This window comes from Rhyacophila brunnea, unplaced genomic scaffold, assembly GCF_057557595.1.
Source record: "Rhyacophila brunnea isolate RB1 unplaced genomic scaffold, BYU_Rbru_1.0 scaffold_12, whole genome shotgun sequence".
Lineage (NCBI taxonomy): Eukaryota > Metazoa > Arthropoda > Insecta > Trichoptera > Rhyacophilidae > Rhyacophila > Rhyacophila brunnea.
Window position 1 is genome coordinate 5,735,411 of NW_028232774.1, and position 18,967 is coordinate 5,754,377.

Below are 18,967 nucleotides of genomic sequence, written 5' to 3' on the forward strand. Positions count from 1 at the left end.
TCAACCGTAGCCATAAAGATTACCCAGTGGCGGAGTGGAGCTAAAACCGGTACCTTTACTGCGGTGACCATATTTTAATGAGATAAATAAAAAACAAATATGAAATAGATTTGCCTCATATTCTCATCATATTCGATAATCAAAAGTAAATTAGCTAAACATTTCTCACAGTTGATATATCTACCTATTAGTTTTCATTGTAGACGGCACAATGAAAGACTATAAAATTTTACATAAGTACAGCAACTTGTTATAATGCACCATGGATTTTAAACACTTAAAACTACACTACATAGCTATTTAATAAATTTTAAAAGTAAAACGTACAGTAATCGCGGTAATTAATGTTATGTGATCAAAATACTGCACATACATATACTTGAACAACATCTTCTTGGCTACGTGCTAAAACTGTGAACTAACAAGCTCCTCCCATTTAGTCGACAACAGCATCTTCCGGCTTTTGCCTAAATCTTCTTGTAGTACACAGTAAAGTTTATCGTTCAAAAAATTACAGAAATCACTAGTTTCACGAGTTTTAAACAAATAATAAATAACGAAAATGGATTATTGGAAAAGTTTCAAATCTCAGACAGATTAAGTAAATTATTCGAATTTGTATCGCGAAAATTCAGCACTAGGCGATACACCTGCACATTCTACAAATTCTTGGCATGGATGTGATCGCATATTAATTATTATAACCATCATAATTAATATTTAATATTGGATTCAGTCAACGTTCGTATATCATAATAGTAGTACTCGCCCAAAAATGAGTGCGCGCACACTCTGCCTTTCAAATACCTACAAAGTTAAGATGATGAGGCATGGGATCCATGATCACTTCCGGGGCTGCTACCATGACATACGTATGTAGGTACTGCCGTCTTAGGTAGACGAATTATTACAAGAAAATATTATGATTCTCATGTTATCCGCATAAAACCGAGGCGTGCACGCGGTGCCCTAGAATAACCAGATTACGTCGTGAGGAGTAGAAGTCACGACCACTTCCGGGGGTGGCATCTTGACTTTTCGTGTTCACTATCGTCTCAGGTAAACGAATCACAAAAGAAATCAATTCAATTATAATATGTAGGTATAATATGAGGCACAAAGGCCAAACGACCTTTTATCGTAGTCATCTGTAGTATTCGCGTTTGTATACCTATTAGCGAAGAACGCATGGCTCTTCGTCGTGGGTCTGAAGGAGAAAATAAGGTTAATACAGTGGTTTCTCCTTCGAATTGGCGGAGTCAGCACTGCGGAATATATATAATATTATATCTATGCAGATGTATAAGAAACCAAATTTCTTCTTTTTTTTGTCTTCTACTTTAGTGCAAAAATACAGACTAAGAAGACTTTAAGAACAGTACTGCTCGTGGTCTCGGAAGATTGATGAGGATGGCAGGATCGTAATTGTTTAGATCTTTGATCGACTGGTTTGGGAAGTCATGGAGCTGTAGAATTTTTTAGAAAGTTTCAAGACGTGGTCGTAAATGGTTTATACGTTCAAGGCTATATGAAGAGTGGTACTGCGTACAAACCATGGGGCACCTGTGATTTTATTCTAAGAGATTTGTTTTGTATAGTCTATAGCGTTTTAAAATGTTTTGTAGGATTATCATTTCACAATGGGACGGATAATCGCAGTATAGAGAAGGAGTTTGCTTCTAAGGGCGAGCTTGCTTTTTCTACCTAACATAGGACCTAGTCTAGCTTGGCGCTTTTTGATTTCCAAATGTTTATTAAATGTTCGTCGAAAGTTAGGCCTAGGTATTTGACTGTAGAAGTCGAAGGAATATTAGTGCCGTGCATCCTGATGCTTTTGTCGGTCGGATCTTTTTGTGAAAGTTCCTGCAGAGCTTTTGTCTGGGTTTATTTTTATCCGCCATTTGTCACACCAAGTAGCGATTTGGTTAGGTAAGGCCTAGTCGCAGCTAAGAACTGAAGAAACTGCGTCCCGCATATTATTAAATATACTCACCCCTCTCCCCACCATCAACCAATCCAACCCTAAAACGATACGTATATTGCATTTGTATTGCTTACCATTTTAAAACTTAATTAAATATACATACATAATAACATAACACGAAATATGATTTTGTGGATTAATATTGTAGTGAGATAATCGAGATAATAAAAAAACTCCCATCAACCAACTTGTACTTCGTATTTTTATAATATTTAATGAGAGAAAATATATTGAGGTTGAACAACGAAAAACAGGTTGTAGGTAGGTAAGTATTTTCAAAAGGGTACTTTAATTTTCAATTTTAAATACAAAACACTTATAGATAGACATCCACAATTTATATCTATAAAATGGTATTTAAGATAAATTGAGGCAGATACATATCATTAAACTTATGAATAATTATTAATATGAAACTGTTCATCGCTAGGGTGTTGTTTGATTGGTTTCCTCGTGGCTGGTAATATCGTCTCTCATTTTTGTATTCTCTTCAGTAAGATTTGTAGCACCGGTTAACGTGTCCAAGAGACCTCTTTTTAAAACTATGCTAATAAGAGACTCCGCGTAGATTTGTTGAGAACTATTCATTTTTTTAATTTTTGCTGCAACTATTATACCAATTGCATCATATTCGGTGCATTCAGATTTGTCCTTCTTGCACAGCGGTGAGCTGAAATCGAGGCTTTCGTTTTGTTCCTTATCTAAAAGGACTCCTTTTCGTTTTTTGGGCTTTGGTGATACATCGAGGGTTTTCTTCTTCTTAGACTCCTGAATAAAAAAAATAGACACCTAAGTGTGTATAGTTACCGTCGATAATTGAATTCGTATCTAACGTTGGTAATATACTTATATCCATTCCAATATTTTATTATAATATGTAATTCAAAAAACTATTTCTTTTATTCAACGAATAATTCACAAGATTTGAGAATGTAACATTCTATATTATATTGAACATACATAATTTGAGAACATCCCATGCCCACTAGAAACAATCTTTTTTCGGGTGTCATAATTTCTTTCTAATACTCAAAAGTAATTCTTGTTTGATAATAAAATTATAATTATGAGAATACATGATTGTAAAATTATTACATTTCGAGATCTAACAATCATTGGCATACCACGGGTTCAATTGCATTGGCAAAATACATAACAGAAACACTCAAAATTGAAAAAAAGCACATGTATTAATGACAGATCATCGGGAATCGATACCGGAGACCCCGTCCGGCGTTTGACTATGGGACGGTTGCTGATTATGAAATAATATGTCTTCTTTTCACATAATCTTCAAACGGATTTTTTTAACGAGAAATGGTGTTTGCCACTCGCTTAACCTATTAGGTCATAATCTGATTCCAAACACAAATTGAAAAACAATATGTGTATTTTTCAGATCCATGATTTGAACCTGGGACCCACGACATTACACACCGACGCGTAAGCCGCTCGGCCATCGTGGGTGTCAAAGGGAAATATAAATGGAGAAGATAGATTACTACAATGTGGAGGTTATCTTTACAAGTCTTATTTACACGATTAATCGTAATTAGTCATTCGATTCGGTCAAACCATTGTATCCTTGCTTTGGATCGAATACACATCTAAAAACATGTGAATATGTAGACGCGGGATCTTTAGAGTTAGCCGCCCTACCGATTCTCAACTCCATGTGCTAAAACCTCATGATTGCGATGTGATTATAATAGTCACCTATTTAACTAGTATTTGCTATCGAATTATATTTCCTTAATTTAAAGATATACGTATGAAATTGATAATAATTAAAATTATCACCTCTTCGCTGTCTTCACCGTTGTTCGCATTCACATTACAAGAATGTCGGTTTAAGTGTGAGCTCCCAGTCTTTGAGACCGAGTAAGTAAAGATGGATTGACACATTACACAAAGGACTGCTCCCACGGACTCTTTAGTTGATGTAACTCGTATCTCGCGAAATATTTTCCATACTTTGCTTTTTGCATTCGACTTTTCCACCAGTATAAATTCTCCACTATTTAGTTTCTTTTCGATTTCATCCAAATCCATTTTAATCTGTCGGGATGCTTTGCTACTGTAAGACAAACAAAATTTGGATTTTACAAAAAGATATTGTTTATTTAAATTATAGGTCATAAAACTATCTGATATTCAAACGGGGGTTCCAACCATTTATCCTGAAAAATATCTAGTTCCTGTCATCAGTTGAATCACAGCCAGGATGCAAAATATCCCGACATTTTACAGGCCGCAGAGCAGATTTTTTTTCAACAGTCAACTCGGAACAACCTGGCAAACCTTTGATAGGTAGGAAAACAAAAAATGTCAAGGGGCTGAATGAATCTAAAAGCAAAAGGCAAGAAAATTTTAAATGGTAAAAATGCCACTCGGATGAAAAAGAATACTTTAAGCCACTGGAATGGATTTTTAGGAAAGAAAGCTAAAACAGTTCTCCGATCTGATTGTGGAGGAAAGTATTCAATAGGTAATATTGGTACCGTACCAGTTTTTTCAATTATATTTAGTCCCGAATCGTCTCGGGAAAAAATGGTGACCCGATATACAGAACACTTCTGCGTATGTGGAGTACCCTCCACGTAACCTTGCCATTGTACTCAGTGACAAGGATTTGTGTATACGCAACAGTATAATAATTATTGCATTAGTAAAACCCAGGCACTTGATTGGTTTACCCACGTTTTAATTAAAAAAAACTATTCCAAATGGCAAGGGTAGGTGGAGGATACTCTACATATTGGTATACGCTGGGAAGTTTCGATGAAGTATGTAGGTTCTTAATTAATGTAATTTAATTACTCATGAGTGCATTCATCATCATCCATTATCTATGTATCAGTTTGGAAAGTTTTATTTTAAGGTGGAATAAAATTAAAATATACGCAATCGTAGGTATTCATTGGAGATTTTACAGTGATTCATAGGTATGTATTTATTAATTACATTGGTAAACCTTGTAGATTTACCTATTTTTTATTGTTAATAAAAAAATATATCGACATTGCTCAGCACTATCGCTCGCGGACAGACTGTTGTACGCCACTGATAACAATTTAATCGTTCAAATTCTTACTTACAACAACGTTGAATAACATTGTTATTGTTGAACACGTGATTGATAATCATTTTTAAATTGCGTGGTTATCGTAATCGGTATATACTCACATATTGTATGATGTATATCGTTATTGGTAGTGTTTTAACAACGTAGGTACAACAGAAACAATGTTGGAATCAGAACAAGAGCGGTGCTTCTACTGAGTACTGCATTGAAGTCAGCCCGAAACCCGACTCATGCCCGAGTTCGTGCATTCTCGTTCTACAGTGTTGCCGATTATTTTACTCGAATGCTAACTTCGGGTCGGGTCGGGCCTTCTGTCGATGACGCCCCGCGCCGATCGCATCAATTTTCATGCGGTTTCCTAAGTGCTACGTTGCCAGACGTGAGACGTTGATATTATTTTAAAACCCAACGCAACGCAGAGCGTGTCAGCGTCAGCAATGCGTGTCAGACCTCAGAGTCCAGTGTTGCCATGTCTACTGAAATTTCAGTAGATCTACTGATATTTTTTGCCAATATACTGAATTTTTGATTTTTTTCGAAATTTAAGAAATCTACTGATATTTGTGTTTCTCTATAATTGTAAGTTTACTGATGATTATTTTAATAATAAACTTGAAATGATTTACGCACGATCTTTTTTAATGTGTTACACTTCTAAATTGACGGAGAAAGCATTGTAACTCTACCCAAGAGCGCCATTTTACCCATTAATATCATCATTGTTTACAATAAATTAATATTATTAGTTATTTTTATCCTTATTAGTCTTAAATTATTTCTAATATACTACATTTTCCAAAATCTACTGAATTTTTTGTCAAAATCTACTAAAATTTTAAATTTTGACTTGGCAACACTGCCTCAGACCGCTGTTTAACGAATTGACGATTGACGAATATGACCCATATTATCTATGTATGACCCAACCAGTGTTGCCAACCGTACTATAATTATAGTATTCGTACTATAATTTTCGTCTGCGTACTATGTACGATATAAAACAGGTATAGTACGCCCAAAATACTATAATTTTGAGAAATCGGAAAAAAGGTTGCCAATAGAAGAAAAACAACGCCAAAATAATCTGTGAGAAGCAAAAAAAAATAATCCCCATGTCTAAAAAAGATGACGTTATTTACTTAAGACATCGATTTTCAAATTGGGAGGCGCGAAAAGTTTAACACAATTTATGTAGCCACAGGTTTGCAGTTTGCAAATGCATAGTTTATAAAACGGCTGCTAGTTATAAAACTACACAAAAAAACAGTCCTATAAAAGGTTGTATGCAAACCTTAATGCAAATATGGAGACTAATTTTACAATCCCTCACTTTTATACTATTGTGCAGCGCAATGGGTATCTCGTAAAAAATGAAATAAAAGGGTCAAATTAATCAAAATGTTGAAATTTGAGGCAAATTTGTTTAAGAACGATAGTTTTGTTGTTAAACTTGTTTATTTGGTTGAAATTAAAAAAAAAAAGAGTAAATAAATCAATCCAAAGACCACTAATGCATTCACTGATTTAAAACGACAAAGTGAAGGCATTCATAAAAAAAATTGGAGCTTAGGAAATCAAAATGATAAAAAAAAATAGTTCGCCATGTCTCCTCTTTTAAATGATTTCTACGCCATATATATTGAAGCAAACAAAAATCTATTTACTGAGTTCTTGGCTAGTTTGCTAATGCAATTTTCACATCATTATTTTATTAATTTCGGAGCTAATAAATATTTTAAAAAATCTGGTTGAAAAATCCTCACCCGGGGGGTCCGCTTCGGGATGTGGGGTCCATGATAGAATCCATTATTGTGAATGAACGAAGGTGCATTTGGATTGACTACTATTGAATTTGATTGTGCTAATAAACAAGCACATTCGTCAAAAATTAATGTAATATAAGTAGTAAAACCTTGTTTTTTTTTTCATTTCATTTTTGTATTCAGAAGTAGGTACATTGTTTATTTAAAAAGGTGTCTGTATTATTTAATGAAATAAAGGGAGGAGAGGCGCCTAGATTAGATTTTTTTAAAAGGGAGGCGTAGTAACATACATTTTGGAAACCACTGACTTAACATTTGAATTTTGTCTAAGAAAACAAGACGTTATTTACTTACCCCACGTTTAATTTATTCAAAATGCAGAAAATTATTGGTCACTCAACGCGTACTATATTTTTTGCCGAAATACTATAATTTTGAAGGCACTGTACTATAATTCCACTTTCAAAATATGGCAACACTGGACCCAACGACCTACCTACATACATAGATAAGTTACATGCGTGCAAGCACCGCAAGTCGCCAAGTCGCAACTGTGAACACCATAGACCGGCTCGCACATCACAACTCGCCTCGTGTGCCTTACCGCCATAAATCAAAGCTTCCGAGAACAGGCGGCCAGTGTTGCATGACACAACCTCGCACATCTATCTAGCGACAGTCGCGCGTAGCCTTCGAAACGTATTGATATTTCAATGCGGCGATCGGCGAGCCGGTATAGGAATGACCAATTCGCATGTGTTTCTTTGTTACTTCGACCCTCCGACTCGGAGCCCGAGAAGGATGCAACATGTCGAATGCAACAGCCAGATGTTTTTTTCAGACGAAACAGTTGCATTCGGTCGATCTGCGAAGCTCCATTTGGCAACACGTGTTATGTTATAACGATGACGTCACATCGACGTATTCGACACGTTTTTAGGCGAGGCGAGACGAGTTCCAATGTGCGAGCCGACTAATGTGAACACTGAACAGTACGTCTCAACTCAACGTCTCCTAGATACATAGGTAGGTAGGTAGGTACCTACGTAATTCTATCGTACGCTATTGCTCGGTCTAATTTTATAATAATTATAGTATTTATTTGCAGTAGATACGCTAAAAATACTATAATTTCGAATATCGGAAAAATAGGTACGCAAAAAGTAGGTTTTGATATTTACGTTCTTTAAATTGGTGCAAGACTATAATTTTGCAATAGATTAGAAGCAAAAATTTGGCGAACCATGAAAAAAACGGTAAAAGCTTTTGACTTTGATGTACTTACCTAAAATAAAATAAAATTAGGTATTGAATTCGCCGATAAGCATTTTTGGTCAGAAGAGGAAGGTACCTATGTAAATAAAAAAGGACTCTGAATTTCTCAAATTCTCCGTTGTTATTTTTTTGGTGACAAACAAAAATCCTATACATTTTCTACCGATGAAAAGGTGTATTATATTTTTAGATGAAATAGGTAGGTACTTCATTAGTTCAGTGTTGTCATCTTTTTCTATACTGATTATAGTACAAAGGCGTAAAAGTTATTTCTGAAAAATATATAGTACAGGAACATTTTCGTCTCGAATCCTTTAAAGTTATAATATTTTGGTATATTTAGCGTAAAAGTATAGTATTTTACATTTTTCGGGGAATCAAAATTATAATATTGTACTATAATTTCGGTCCGCGTCCTAGCACGATATAAAACAGGTAAAGTACGCCCAAAATACTATAATTTTGAATATCGGAAAAAATATGTAAAAAGTACTAAAATTTCGATATTTCCGCTCGATAAATTGGTGCAAAGTACCTACTATAATTACGCAATATAAGAAGATTTGGAGAACTTGGAAAAAAATGCTCGAAAAACGTAAAAAAATCTCTTAACTTTGGTTTAAAATGAAATATTTTGAATTCTTCGGTAAGAATCTTTGGTCGGAGAGGTACCTAAATAAAAAGTGTTCTCGGAGTTTCTCAAATTCTCCGTTATTTTTTTACAGCGTTTTTATTAGCTCGTATTCTTATTTGTCCGGTGGTTGTTTATCCGGTACAAATCTTGCAATCGATTTCTAACTAACTTTCCGACTAGCTGGACATAAAACCTAAAATATATCAGAACACGATGCCAATGCATTCTTTTAATACTTTTAGCCATCTTTAAGTAGAATTGAATTCATTTTCAGTTAATTCTGTTTTGTCTGAAAAGTTGTTTCAGGAGAAATCTGTAATCCAATCCACTATTATTGGTTGCTAGGGGTCTGGGGTCCTAGCAACTAAATTATTAATAATATATACGTGGGTTACTATGGAAATCAATATGAAATGTCAAAATGACATTTCAGTATTATTTCTATCAAGTACATTTTTTTTGATCGTTTAAGCTAGTTAAGTCAAGTTTATATGATTCAACAGAAAATTTAAAAACGTTGTATATAAAAAGTTCTTTTTATCTTGTAATTATTTTACTGAGAAACAAAAAACCTATACATTTTCAACATATACATCAATATAACAACGCGTACTATATTTTTTCCCCAAATACTATAATTTTGGAAGCTCTTATAATTCGACTTTGAAAAGATGGCAGCACTGGGTAACAATCAGTGTTGCCAACCGTACTATAATTTTAATCTGCGTACTATGTACGATATAAAACAGGAATAGCACGCCCAAAATACTATAATTTTGAGAAATCGGAAAAAATGTTGCCAATAGAAGAATAACAACGCCAAAATAATCCGTGCCCATGTCTAAAAAGAAGGTGACGCTAATTACTTTACACAGCGATTTCCAAACTGGGAGGAGCGGAGTGTTGCAAAGAGAGGCGAGAAAAGTTTAACACAATTAATGTAGCCACAGGTTTGTAGTTTGCAAATGCATAGTTTATAAAACGGCCGCTAGTTATAAACACACAAAAAAACAGTCCTATAAAATATAAAAGGCTGTTTGCAAACCTTTCTGTAAATATGGAGACTAATTTTATGATCCCTCACTTCTATACTATTGTGAACCGCGATGATTTGATCTTTATTGTATTATAAAAATAATATAATATATTATGTCAAACAATAATAATAATGTAAACGTTCATATTAATTTTAGGTGCTTTTTACTGGTTCTCCGTCATCGTAATCTGTCAGTCGCCATTTTGGATTTTAGCTATCTTTTTGTCATCGAGATCGCATACGCAGTCCATGCCATTATAGTATTTCGGCAAAAATTATAGGACGTGTAGAAAATGAAAGTTTTTTGTTTATCACATAAACATAACGGAGAATTCGAGAAGTTCCGATGCCCTGCTGTATTATAACACCTCTTACGACCGAAAAATGCTATCACCGTTACTGTCACGTTAGAGCTCTCACAGACGGGATACGGTGTCGAGCCACCGAAGAATCCAGCCACTCTACACTGCAGTGGCTATGGCAGCCACTGAATTCATATCGCACCATCACAACTAAACCGCCACAAGTGCAAAATTATATGATTTGAGTTAATTATTACGTTTAATCGCTTCACCGCGGAACATTTAATTACTATTTAAATACCATGTTTAAATAGCATGCTAATTATATATAATGGCCACCAAATGAGGATACAACAGCTGTGATGTCAGCGCTGTAAGGATTAATAGTCTATCATTCATAGTAGGGGAAATGTGTTCAAAATGGCACAGTGGGGAAAAATAAACTTTTGCTCTACTGGCGAAATGGTGCAGTCTAACATGATGCAACTAGCTCAGGAACAATGCATGACCCTTCTTTTAAATATTCAGCCATATTGAGTTTACTCAAAACAGCCGTACAAGAAGATACAGTCGAAAGATTTGTGAACCAAACGAATATTTTTGCAGCTTGTCGACAAAAGGTAATATTACATGTATTTTATATTATTAAATCTATATATATATAAACCAGCTTAAGTAGCCGTTATTAGTGTTCATGTACGATGTAAATTTATCATAATTACTGAAGTGTAAACTGCATTTTTTTTAACGAATTTGCCAAATTCATTTGATTGGGATAAAATGGCATACATTATGGTAGGCTAAAACGGCATATTATGTGATTTATGATTTTATTGTTTCTGAAAGATTATGTTCCGAAATTACCTACGTAAAACTCTGTAAGAGACATGGGATACAATGAAAATAAATCAGGCAGTTTTAGCTGTGAAAATGAATGGAAGAACTTAAAGAAGGCATTTTTTAAATAGAAATAAAACAATAAAAACGGAGATAAACATCTTGGAAGATTTATGACTACTTTTCCAGTGGAAATTGAATGTCAAAATATGAAATTTTTATTTGATAATATATTTTTGTTTCTATTTTTGACAAATATTTATGTCGTTTGCCATTTTGTACAACCGGAGGGGTGAAATGATTTCTAACTACACGTTTTTACTTCTTATTTTTGTAGTTTTACTTTATTCGTGCTCCGTTTTTATAATAAATTATACGTTTTGATATTCTTTTTTTCATTAAACTAAACACTATGCCATTTTGTACACCCTTCTCCTACATGTACCGAAAATTTCATATCTATAAGTGAAAAGATCGTTCAATTTCTAAATATATTTCGAAAATACAGTACAAAAATGTGAAAGGTCAAACCAATTTTGCGTTAGGCGGTTTAATTTATATGGTGCGGTTTCATTACGGTCGTCTAATTAATAATAATATAATAATAATCACATGTTGGTCGACGAATATAATACTATTATTATTATTACGTATTATTATTACGACGTTGAATCATAAAGAAATTACTTGCCGCAATAAACTATGTTCTTTAGTCGATGCAGCTTTAACAAACCATTTATTTTATACAATGCGTATAGAATACGTTGTTTAATAATTATATTATATCTAATAGCTTTTTCGCAGGTACCTTTAACTAATATAGATACATACAAATACCAACTAATATATACCTAAAGTAATACTATAACTAACTAAAATATACTAAACGTTAATTTATTTAGATTTAGAATATTTTATATCTACTAATCCGAAATGTCACACTAACAATATGCAGGCTAACGTTAATTTCTAAAAGAACACACGCCCGTTCTATTCAATCATGTATTTAGGTATTACAGGAGCGAAGGGTGAAGGTAGGCTGTTAAGATCCGCCATAATTAGTGCACATTAAACTTTTTTAGTCATACGTATTTGTTTTTATTGAACAATTTACAGATATTATTGGTTAGATTTTTAAAATCAATTAAACCCTGCCTAAACCAAACCATACTAATTTTGGTATATTTTGGGCGTTACGACAAAATTGTGCATACCTTTTCATTCATACTTATTTGTTTTCGTTGGATTAAGAATAAATATCATTACACATTTTGTTGGTTGTTTTTTTTTTTAATTCATTCAGCCTTGTCTAAACCAAACTATAAAAGAATAAAAAAAAAATATTCTATCTTTAAAATATTCAAAGTTATGTATAGTTTAATTGCATAATTTTAGATATTTTATAGATAGGTATTTTTTTACTATTATTTATTATGGCTTGGTTTCGCAGGGTTTAATTGAATTAAAAAAACGAAACAACAGATTCTGTAAATTGTGGTGTTATTTCAATGAAAAAAATACTAATACCTGATAAAGTTTAGTGTGCACTATATATAGTGGATCTTAACAGCCTACCTCCACCCTTCGCTACTGAGGTATTATTATTTGATTTAAATATATATAACGTGGAAAGACACATGATTCATGACATGCAACGGCAGGTACCTTCCTACATATTTCATTCAAAAAACACTTTTAGAAAATAAAAGGTTCTTATTTTTTTTACTTTTTCCACATTTTATTTCATAATTTTGATATACAAGCGCTTTTATCCTAGCGTAAATTTTCAATTGAATGACAGTAAAAATATAGGTACATATTATTGAATAAAAAAAATTATAGAGAACGTCGGTTTCGATTGTTTACTTAAATTAATATTAACTTGTTGGTGATATTTGTACTTATTTATATACATTATGAGATTGCCTAATTTTATCATAGAAAAATTTGCTGTGTTTAAAATTCACCTACCGTATGTTAAAAAAAAAGGTTCCCTATCAATGACAAATTTTATATTGTGCATTGTAGTTATGAACGCTCGATAAATACAAACTTCATTATTCCCATCCTAACCAAATAATAAAAAAATATATTTCCTATCTATAAAATATCCAAAGTTGTGTACCTATAATTTAATCGCATAATTTTAGAGTATTTTTTACTATTAGCTATGGTTTTCGCAGGTTTCATCGAATTTAAAAAAACTTAGTACACCATCTGCAAATTGTAGTTTTTTTTTAATGAAAACAGAATAATATTAAATACGATTTAATAACAATAAACAATAATTTAAAATTTATTCTGCTCATTATGCTCTGCCTAATCAAATAATAAAAAATATTATCATATCAATAAAATAACCAAAGTTATGTACCTACCTATAATTTAATCACATAATTTTAGATATTTTAGATGCCTATTAATATTAATTGTGCGTCAATGATAAATTAAAATTTACAAAATAAATAGCGCCGAGGAGTTCAATGAAAAGACAATAGGTAATTAGACCTGGCTTCAGCAATAAAAATAATTACACGACAAAGTATGGCAAATACATTGAGAGAAAAACTTGTTAGTATTTATTTCTTTACATACCTACTTAAGTAGGTATTTTGAAGATGCTCGACCAAACTGATCTATTTGATTATAAACTATTGTCAATAATGAATTTCATCAAATCGATCGTAAGAAATTTTCTCACCAACACCACCATCTGTAAATTGTCTTTTTTATTGAAAACAGAATAATATTAATTTTTTTTTTCAGAATCTGGATCAGTATGAAACACTGTTTTCATTTATGCATTTTATTTTGAAGAAATTTCTATTTAGCTAAAAAACATGCCTATTAATATTAATTATGTGTCAATGATAAATTCATTTTCAATAATAATAATAGCACACGTGTCACCGCATCAAAGCGGTCTTTGTATTAATTATTATTTTTATTATGATCGCCGGAGCTTCGGCCGAGGCAATGCATAAAAAAAGGTAATAAAAACCGCGCTCGCAAATAATAATGAGTTCGAGCGGCTTGACATTGTGGCGGGCAAAGGAAAAGTGTGCGATTCTCGTAAACACGAGTATCTTCCGTCTGAACGCTCCCATTTAGTTATGTGTAAATGCGGAATCTCCGCCACACAGGTGGCTTAAAAAAAGTGCGATACGGGTGTCTTCCGTCTGAACGCTCCCATTTAGTTATGTGTAAATGCGGAATCGAGCCACGCCGGTGGCTCGACACCGGAATCCCGTCTGAAAGAGGGCTTAGTTTTGTAGAGTAGGCATACAACGCAAAACCACGTCCATAGACTAATATCGCACACTGAGCTGATCTTATATTATTTATATTACACACAAGATTATACTTACTACGTCCCTCGCTTCACGCTATTACGATTTGCTGTGATTGAAGAACGAGCATTTTACGGAACTTTAAACATCGCAACATATAAACCCCTAACCAAACCGGCGAATTCAATTAATAAAATTTCGAATAGTACGCGAACCAAAATGTACTATAATTATAGTTCAGTTGGCAACACTGCGCTCACTGACAGAGTTATTATTTTGGGGAAAGACTAGAATCGCAGGATCAAGTGGACACTGATCTGAGATCTGACACTGAGAATTATTGCAGGTTAACAAAACTTTGTGAAATATGCGAGAGTCTCAAAAGTCTAAGTTTATCGAGAGAGTTCGGCGATACCCATTTCTATATAATCAAAATCATATGGATTACAATGAGCATTTTAAAAAAGATGAAATATGGGATAAAATAGCTGCTGATTTTTCTTTGCACAACGGTGAGCTTCCTAACCTAACCTAACCTAACCTACCCCAACCTAATATTACCTAATTATAATCTTAGTTTGTGATAATGATGCGTCAAAATGTATGAAAAATTTCAAATTTGAAATTAACAATTATTGTATCGAAAAACCTATGCGCCGACAGAACAAGGTATTTATTATAATTGTCTACATGGAATAAACTGTTTTCGTAAAAAAAAAATATAAAATCTCATGATGGCATCTGCGCCACAATTACCCATACACTTTACAAAACCCCACAGTGCTGGAGGGTCCCATCTTCAAACATCGTAATAGTTAAATATTATTACAAATACAGATGATTTGTCTTTATTTTTTTTAATATTTCAATACCAACGTTTATTATTTTGTTTGCCATAACCACAGAACAGATTAATAAGATGGAAATGCGAAATCATGTCGCCACGGGTCAAGGCGTTGAAGCCAGTTTCGGTTTATTACTTAATAAAGGTCAGGCCACAAAACGCAAGAAATACGAAGCCCGCCGCGTGTCCTCAAAATAAATATTACTAATACTGAATGCATGTTTCATTTACATGACAAAACTATAATGCATATTATTATGATACAGACAAAAGTAACATAATTTTCAAACACGTGTTCATGTTTATCACATATTTCTCCACATTGGTGAATTACACCTTCTTACAGCCTCACCTAAAAGGCAACCAACTTCCCTTATTTTTGTGTTCTCTGGCCATAACTTGTGTAATAAAAATAACAAAAAAACCTATCTCAATCAAATAAACAAATAGGTATAAAAAAAATATTTATTTATAATATATAGCGTCGTATTGTTTTTTCAATTTGTGTATGAGTCAGAGTATGTACTGGCTGACATCCATTTCTCATAAAAACAAAATCTGTTTATACAAACCTAAACCCTATGGAGGCCTATAATATGATCTAGAGGCCATCCATGGACTGAAACCGTATGCGGTTTAGATCTGTGTCCATACTAAACTTATTATTTTTGTTCATGAAAATATATCTTCACTAAATTTATAAGTGTAAGTCTATGGTATAAACGGATACGATCAGATGCTTATAATATACTTTGTGAAAATATATTTCCATGAACAGAAAAGATAAGCTTAGTATGGCACACGGTTCGAAACCGCATACGGTTTCAGTCCATGGATGGGCTACTAATTAGGATCGTACATGGTCGGAAAAAAATAAATATATAATAGTTCACAAAAATATATCATTCATAGACAGAATCATATTTTGTTTTATTTATAAGAAATTTCTTATGAAAAATAGTGTCCCGAAACCCTGTGGTTTTTTGTTACACTCAAGTTTTCATTTAAGTAAACTGAACAACCATCTACCTATGTTTTACATTTGTTTTTATAGGTGGAGTTGCAAAATTGCAATGGAAGAGAATGAGAGACAAGTTTCGAGAGACATTGAAAAGGAAAGTCGTACCACAACGCCGTAGACGTGCAAATCTGATATTAGAATACAATTTCCAAAGACAGATGAGTTTCTTGATACCTTTCACAGCTGTCGGGCGCGGTGACACCTTCTACATTCCTATCAACACTGATGACAAAAAAATTGATGAACAATCATCTGTACACGACACCTCCCAAGATGATATTCAAGCTGACTTCGAAAAAATTTTGACGACAAATAATAGAGAAAGGAAAATTGAAGTTGATCCTTGGTTATCGCAATCTTTCACTGAAAATAAAAAAAAATTTAACAATCGGCAAACCAGATTTTTGGAAACCCAAGAAAAGAAATGTGGTCGGCAGTTACTGAAAGCAGAATTGATGGCTCACAAAATGGATGAATTTTTCAGAACTATGTGTGAGACTACAAAAAATCTTCCCAAATTACATCAGTTGGACGTTAAAAAAAAGTTGTTTGATATGGTGATCGATGCGGAAGAACGTTGCACTGCCTGCACCATCCTAACTAAGAGACACAAAAAGAAGAACAAAATTAAAAAAAGTGTGAATCATAAAAACGCTTCTCATGTCTTCTTGGAAGCATCAGCAGACGCGTTGCAGTGCCCCAAAGAATTTAATTGTTTCAATGACCATTTGTTAGACCATAGTAAAAATATTTCTCAGATATATATAGGTGATGAAGTAGACGATGTTGATTATTTTAAGTGTTTGCTGCCGTATATAAAGCAGTTGCCGCCGTCGAGGAAGGCGTTCATTCAAAAAGAATTTGAAAAAAAAATTGTGGCTGAGATAGATATACCTACCATGACCTGAACAGAACCCTTGCGTATGCAGTTTCTTCCTTAGGCATACAGTAATCTAAGTATGAATTGAAGGGATTAGGCAACTGATCATTCGTTATAGCAAATAAAATTGCTGAGAAAATAATAGAATATCCGCTATTTTTTATATTATTGAAACTGATTTTAGTAAATAATAAACTGTCAAAGCTGCACAAACGTCTGGATCTGGAACAATGTGAGCAATTGAAGAATTGAACACCCTGAATAAATACATGTAACTCCTGTATAAGTCTCCAGTTGCCAAAAATCGAAGAGAGATTGGTAATACTGTAGTAATCGGTCTTGCTTTCGTCATAACTGTAACTACTTTCTTTTTCTTCGGACTAATAATTATATTTAACAAATGCCTACTCAAAATAAATTTTTGACATTCTTGTAAAGTTTTTAAATAAATAATTATCAATAACTAATTCCTGGTTTATATTACTTATTGTTTCACATTTGTTTAAGTAGTACCGGATACGAATTTTTCTTTTATTTTAGATTTGTTTATGTTATATCAGAGCGTTGGAGCGGACCCTTTTTGGGTTGCTCTGCTCCGGGACCTAATACTTGCACCGGCTCCGCTCCGGGTAAATTTTTTTAATTATAATATGTATACAAGTATTCATTATTAATTCTATTAAACAAAATCCCCAACAGCAAATCGTGTCATTATTTGCCTTTTCTGTCAAAAAATGAGGTTATTTATCACTCGGCAGTGTTGCCATATTTCAAATAATTCCAGTGTTGTAAAGTGTTAAAATATATTATTTTCATTGGATTTTAGGACGAAAATTTAATAATAAAAAAAACATCCTGAGCAGTGGAGCACTACAAATTTTTGGTGCTCCTGCTCCGAGTAAAATCACATTGCTCCAGTGCTCCTGCTTCGAGCTCCGCTCCAACGCTCTCGTTTATATGATTATTTATGACGATATATTATGCTGCAGAAGTGGCGTGAACTTGTGTTCGTCCTGTGACCCAACGCTGGGGTGTGACATGGTGAAGTAGTAATAGTAGTATATCGCCCACGATGGCCGAGCTGCTTACATGTCGGCTTATAATGTTGTGTCTCTAATCTCACAAATACACATTATAGTATGGACCTAGGTTTAGAGACTAGACTAGAGGCTAGACAATAGGTTGAGCAAGTGGCTAACATCCATTTCTCGTAAAAACAAAAATCTGTTAATACAAACCTCTACTCAATGGAGGCCCATATGATCCTATTAGGATGTGGTCATAAATAATCCAGTGGTGTCACGTTTTTTGTCTATATCTAAATAATGTAATAATTTGATAGGAAGGTAGATCAGATGTGTTCACCCATCTCCGTCCATCTGGGTGCTGCGGGCACCCTTCACCTAACTGAGTAATTTATCCAAGGCCTTCGATTATCTTTCACGCATTTAAAACGATAGCATCGGGAGACGGGTGGTCATGAAATAATAGGTCAAGTAATTAACGTATTGTTGATATTAATTCACTTCAGCGACAGGGTGCCAGTGTCGGCGACGGCATCGAGATATACATTAATAAAAATAGTTACAGTAACATAAAGGCAGATTGTCAACAGCACTACAGAGGCACTGGAAAAGCCTCAATCCATGCCAGCGTGTGGTAATAATGGTAAGTCAGTTACCTAAGAATTATACTTTCAGTGTCTAACATGGAAAGGCATTACAATACACAATGGCCGAGCGGTAACGTGTCCAGACTGTAATGTGGGTTCCGGGTTTGAATCTCAGTACTTAATTTTAAAGTTTTGGTAATCTTGTTATTTGTATACATCCAATGGAGAAATTTGCAAACCTAAGTACCAGAAATCATTGTCATTTTGTATAAAGTATATTATTTTTTTAAATTTTGAGATCTGAAGAAAAATTAAACAGTTTTTACGACCTCATAAATAAAAATAGTGTTTTCGATTTTCGAAGCTTTCAAGAAGGAAGGACAATATTATGTTCATGTACACTG

The 18,967-nt window shown here is 33.6% G+C and overlaps 1 protein-coding gene and 1 long non-coding RNA gene across 2 annotated transcripts; one reads left to right on the forward strand and one right to left on the reverse strand.

Annotated features, from left to right (window-relative positions):
- Positions 1-2,241: 2,241 nt before the first annotated feature.
- Positions 2,242-5,508, reverse strand: LOC147077694 (uncharacterized). Its single transcript, XR_015072224.1, has 3 exons — positions 5,171-5,508; positions 3,785-4,061; positions 2,242-2,752 (listed from the first exon to the last, which is right to left on the reverse strand). It is a non-coding gene; the product is annotated as an uncharacterized LOC147077694 (long non-coding RNA).
- Positions 5,509-14,473: 8,965 nt separating this feature from the next.
- LOC147077695 (uncharacterized) lies at positions 14,474-17,651 on the forward strand. Its single transcript, XM_085960687.1, has 2 exons — positions 14,474-14,718; positions 16,105-17,651. The coding sequence occupies exons 1-2, from the start codon at positions 14,574-14,576 to the stop codon at positions 16,977-16,979; spliced, it is 1,020 nt and encodes a 339-aa protein (XP_085816813.1). The 5' UTR covers positions 14,474-14,573; the 3' UTR covers positions 16,980-17,651.
- The last annotated feature ends 1,316 nt before the right edge of the window (positions 17,652-18,967 follow it).